The 5,038-nt window shown below is 39.1% G+C and overlaps 1 protein-coding gene across 2 annotated transcripts in view; it reads left to right on the top strand.

Annotated features, from left to right (window-relative positions):
* Nucleotides 1-5,038, top strand: part of Ibtk (inhibitor of Bruton tyrosine kinase) — a 64,062-nt gene that overhangs the window by 56,848 nt on the left and 2,176 nt on the right. For both annotated transcript variants that reach the window (XM_029543066.1, XM_021206067.1), the window contains exons 27-28: nt 4,014-4,085; nt 4,467-4,599. In XM_029543066.1, the coding sequence (XP_029398926.1) occupies nt 4,014-4,085; nt 4,467-4,599 (205 nt within the window). The remainder of the gene's footprint in view (nt 1-4,013; nt 4,086-4,466; nt 4,600-5,038) is intronic.

The raw sequence follows: 5,038 nt of genomic DNA, 5'->3' as shown, positions 1-5,038 counted from the left end.
ATTGTTTTTAATGGCTGAGTAGTACTCCATTGTGTAAATGTACCACAGTTTCTGTATCCATTCCTCTATTGAGGGACATCTGGGTTCTTTCCAGAGAAGCTACAATTCTTAACATGGCCTTCAAGATGTACATAGCCTGGCTCTTGCCAACTATGGCCTTCAAGATGTACAGAGCCTGGCTCTTGTCAACTCCTTTTCCTTTGTCTTAGGAAGTTATCTATGTATTATATTGCCTTGGACTTTTGTTCAGAACCTTCGTTCTCTCTATTGCTTTAACCTTTTATTCCAAATTTTTATGGTCTCTGCAGCAGTTGCATAGCTTAGAGACACCATACTTTTAGGAAGTTGGTTTCTGCCACAACATATTTCTGCCACATTCATGCTTCTGTATCATGCTTATAGTTGTTGCTAGTGTTTTTTTGTTGTTGTTGTTGCTTTTGTTTTTCTGGAAACAGGATTTTACTGTATAGTTCTGACTGGCCTAGAATTTGCTATGTAAGTCAGGCTGGTCTCAAATTCAGAAATCCACCTCCCTCCCCTACCCCTCCCTTTCCCTCAGGGCTGGGATTAAAGGCGTGAGAAACACACCTGTCGCACTCGTACAAGCACTGCATCTGTTTTCATCTCAGATGAAAAACTGCAGCTTCTCTGCAGCAAGAGTGATGCTTCTCTTAGCTAGGCATGGCACACACAGAAACGCTGGAAATGGGCGTTTCATGAGTATTTGGTGATTGACTGAATAAAGAAATAAATTACAACTGTAACTCCTTTTCAGGTAATATTTGATTTGAATATAGTGAATTTTATTGGGTCTCTGATGTACAAACTTGAAAGTATAAAAATTAAGTTTATTTTTATAGTATTTTACATTTTAAATTCTAGCAGTACGCATTGAGATTTGAATTTTTCATTAAGTTGCTATTTGTCATGGAACTAAGAAAATCTTAAGGTTCTGTGGTTTGCTAGATGGTCACTAGAGTGTGCTGTCACATTGGGACTAAACTGAGAATTATATGTGGTCCTATGACTTTGGAAGGCTGAGTTGAAAGATCATGTCTCAGTAGCTTGATGGTTAGAATGGGAACTAATTTTTAAATAAATTGCTCTCATTGAAAAGGATATAGAAAAAAAGTATAGATTATGTTTCATGCTTTATTTAATCATAGAAAACCTGTAAATTTGTTTTTAAAAAGGACATATAGAACACTATAGGCAAACAAAATATGCACAAAATGAATGGAATACCTGGTAGGAGCATAGCATTGTATTGGCTTCTGTTGGGCATATGGAAAAATACAATGTGCAGGCTTAGATCATAATGGACTTGAAGTCTTGCTAATAAATGGAAATATGTATACAGACATTAAATGGCCATGCCAGAGTGAAATGACAAGTCGGAGCAGTGCAGAGAAATTCGCTGTGTGTGAAGGAAGTCATGTGCTGGACACAGCCTCAGCTGCTACAACCGTGACTGCCCTGTTGTAATGTGTGACCGTGGAATAGCACAGTCACTATTGATCCTCCTTGTGGTCACACACTTTGGAATGTGGACTAAGAATTTTAAAGAAGAAATGAAAAACTAAGAGAAAGGGAAACAAACAGGAAGTAGTAGGCAAAAAGCAGGAAGTCGGGAAGGCTGGTGGGCCTTGGGGTTAGAGTGCAAGGGTCAGGACTCAGCTGAGAAATGTCTACACAACACGCACTTTCGTCTTGATTGGAGAAAATGTCACTGAAGAAATTATTGTTTCTTTGCCCCAAGGCATGGGCAAGCAGAACAGGCGGTGCTGTCAGGGGGTGCTAAAGCGCAGGACGGGAGGGCTTGGGCGCTTTCTTTTAGTTCTTTGTTTCTTGTCTGTTTTTTTCATTTTCCGTTCACCCAAACAACTCTGTAGCTCTGGACTGGGAAATGTGAGCCGTGTTTCTAACCACCGTGAAAAGCTCTTTCTGGAAAAATTTGCTACTATGATTATATTAATTCTAATATTATGTAAAATTTTAAAATAAAGCTAGTATAAAATCTTATAAATTAAAAGATATTGCCTAAGCAAAAATAGCTTAGTTCTTTTCACATCAGAATTTAACAGTACTTTTCAATTTAAAATTTTTAAAAAATATTTTATATAATGTTTTGGTTTATATTTCTTTTTCAGAAGATTAATTGTATACAAACTACATATTAGAATGTCTGGTTTTGTTTTTAGAATCTGAAGCTTAGTAAGTTTATACTATTTGAAAGTTTAGAACTCCTAACTCTTTCTAGCTTTTTTTTTTTTTCCCCACGACAGGGTTTCTCTGTGTAGCCCTGGCTGTCCTGGAACTCACTCAATAGACCAGGCTGGCCTCGAACTCAGAAATCCACCTGCCTCTGCCTCCCAAGTGCTGGGATTAAAGGCGTGCAGCACTACTGCCCGGCTATTTCTAGCTATTTTATTTAGTAGTTTTCCTGTACTTTATGATGAAATTTTGATGACTCCCTGTTGTTTGGATAAAGAAATGATTAATATAAGTATCCATTAAAGATTATTAGTGGAAAGACTTGTGGGATTATAATCTTACAAAACATATTTTGTGCTTTTTGTCATTTAAAAAGTTTTTTTGGGGACTTGGTAGCCAAGCTCTCCATTGTGTTTAGTCTGCAGTCTCCAGCTTGATGTTTCAGTGAATATTGAAGTCCTTCTTCACTGTCATCATTTATGAAGTCAGGGTCATACAAAACCATTGAGGCTGGTTTCTGATGTCCTATCCCACAGTCCTTCCTAAAATAGAATGGTTATTTTTAAAGCTTTAGTTTGCATTGATCCAGTAGACCCTGGGTTTGAAACCTCCTTAGACTGTTAATTTAGTTTTGTTAGTCTATAACATATCATTTTTCAGTCCTTTATTGGTTAATGTTAATTGTGAAAAATAACAGGTTTCTTTGTGACATTCTATATATAGCTATGGTGCACTTTGATTATACCTATGCTTTATTCCTCTTTAATAATTCGTAACTACGGACTTAACTGTACTTACCTAACAACTAAGTAGTTATCAGTTCTGCAGTATTTGAATATTGTTGAAAGTACTGATAACATTTTAGTTGGTTCCCAGAAAGCCTGGATAATCTTCAGCATCTGAAGTGTGTTTGTTGATGAGCTGTCCCAAATAAATTCAGCATGTGAATACTTGGTCCCCTCGTGGGGATACTGTTTGTGGAGGCTTATGAAGTGTGTCCTTGCTGGAGGAAGTGTGTCACTGGAGGCAAACTTTGAGAGAGATATGGGCCGTTTCCAGTGCACCTTTTCTGCTTTCTCTTTATGATAGAAGATATGAGCTCTCAGCTATTCCAGCCACTGAAAAAACTGACCCCGCTCTGCCATCCTGGACTCTAAAACCTTTAAATATAGACAAAAATGTAATATAAATGAAAATATTCTATATTGTGATGAATTTAACTTGGATGGAGACCAAATGCAACTTATCTTGGTGAAGTCCTTTGGGAAGGTCTTGCAAACCAGGTCTAGAGACCAGAGGCCAGCAAGTGCTAAAACATAATAAAAGGACAAACTTACCATGTTTGTTACTTTTATGTTGCTGTAACAGAGTGCCGTAACCATGACAGTTTACAGAAGGAAGGGTTCATTTGGACTTACGGTTCCAATTCAGAAACTTCTATCAAATCCTGTACTCTGTTCTGTTCGTCTGTCGTCTGGATCCTATCACAGTGTGTTAGCTGCCTACAAAATCTGAGTGCTGATTATTCACACCAGCCTCTGTACTTCTCATATATGCCTGGTTCCCATACATAATGATACATGAACATCATTAGAAAGGAACTGCTTCTTATACTTTCTCCATGTGGTTCAAGTCTCTGTAGATTTCTTTGTTTGATTATACTTCTGAAGCTAAGCCTGACTACACACAGTAATTTGTCTCCTGAGTCAGGAGCTCATGGTTCTGCTGTATCTATTAGTAAGAAGTTTTACTAATATTGATGAAATCCTTAATTCTGATGTTTGGAATTTGTTTTACAGATGTTCAACCCACGGAACTCCGGGATTAGATAGCAATCATGTTTCTGATTTTCCACTTCTAGACAGTCCCAAGTAAGTGAGCTTAGTTGGTTACCTGTGGGCCTGGAGTCCTAAGCTGGTGTGTCACATGGAAACAAATGTGTATGAAGAAATGAATAATTGTGTAGATGAAGTCACTAGAATGTATTGTTTGAATATTCTTTTTCCTAAAGTAAGAGTTAGCCTATTACACCTGTTTTTGTAAATGCGTACCTGCAACCCTTCTTTAAGTAAGGTGATAATCCTCCCTTTTGATGTTCTCCCCTCACCATTCTCTATCTGCAGAGCTTCCCGGTCGCATTATGTTGATAGTCCTGGGTAGGGGAAGCAGTATTGCTGAGTAATATGTCATAGGAAACTTTACATGCAAAACCTGGAGGACATGAGTGAAAGTCATTATTGTTATTCTTACAGCCCCTGGCTGTCTTCCTCCCTGGCGGCTTCTCCCGCAGTTGCTCCAGTCACATTTGCATCCATTGTAGAAGAAGAGCGGCAACAAGAAGCTGCCCTCATCAGAAGCCGGGAGAAACCCTTGGCTCTCATTCAGGTAAATGACATACTTGCTCTGCTCGCTGAGAACTGTGTTACATTTCAACTCTATCTAGGTCTATGAGATTGGTTGTTATTTGGTTTTTGAAGCAGTGTCTAACTTTGAACTCCAGGTTGACCTCTAACTCATGGCACTCTTTCCTCCCTCTGCTTTCCAAATGTATTATTGTTGCATGTAGCTTTGCTACCCTGCCTAAACTCTGGGAATGGACCACGATACCAGTCCCTGTCCAGAGAATATCAGACCCCTGGATGAAAACACACACACACACACACACACACACACACACACACACACGGACACACACGGACACACATACACCCACAGGGCCATGTTTGCCATCCACACCTCTCCCCCTGCCCTCAACATTAGTTGCTCAGTTATATCTAGTCCCAGCTAAACACCTCCAACCTTCCGCCCGTAGGAGCAGCCACAG

This window comes from Mus pahari, chromosome 10, assembly GCF_900095145.1.
Source record: "Mus pahari chromosome 10, PAHARI_EIJ_v1.1, whole genome shotgun sequence".
In the NCBI taxonomy this organism is placed as follows: domain Eukaryota; kingdom Metazoa; phylum Chordata; class Mammalia; order Rodentia; family Muridae; genus Mus; species Mus pahari.
Note: the sequence above shows the minus strand (reverse complement) of the source record. Positions and strands in the feature narration are given on the sequence as shown.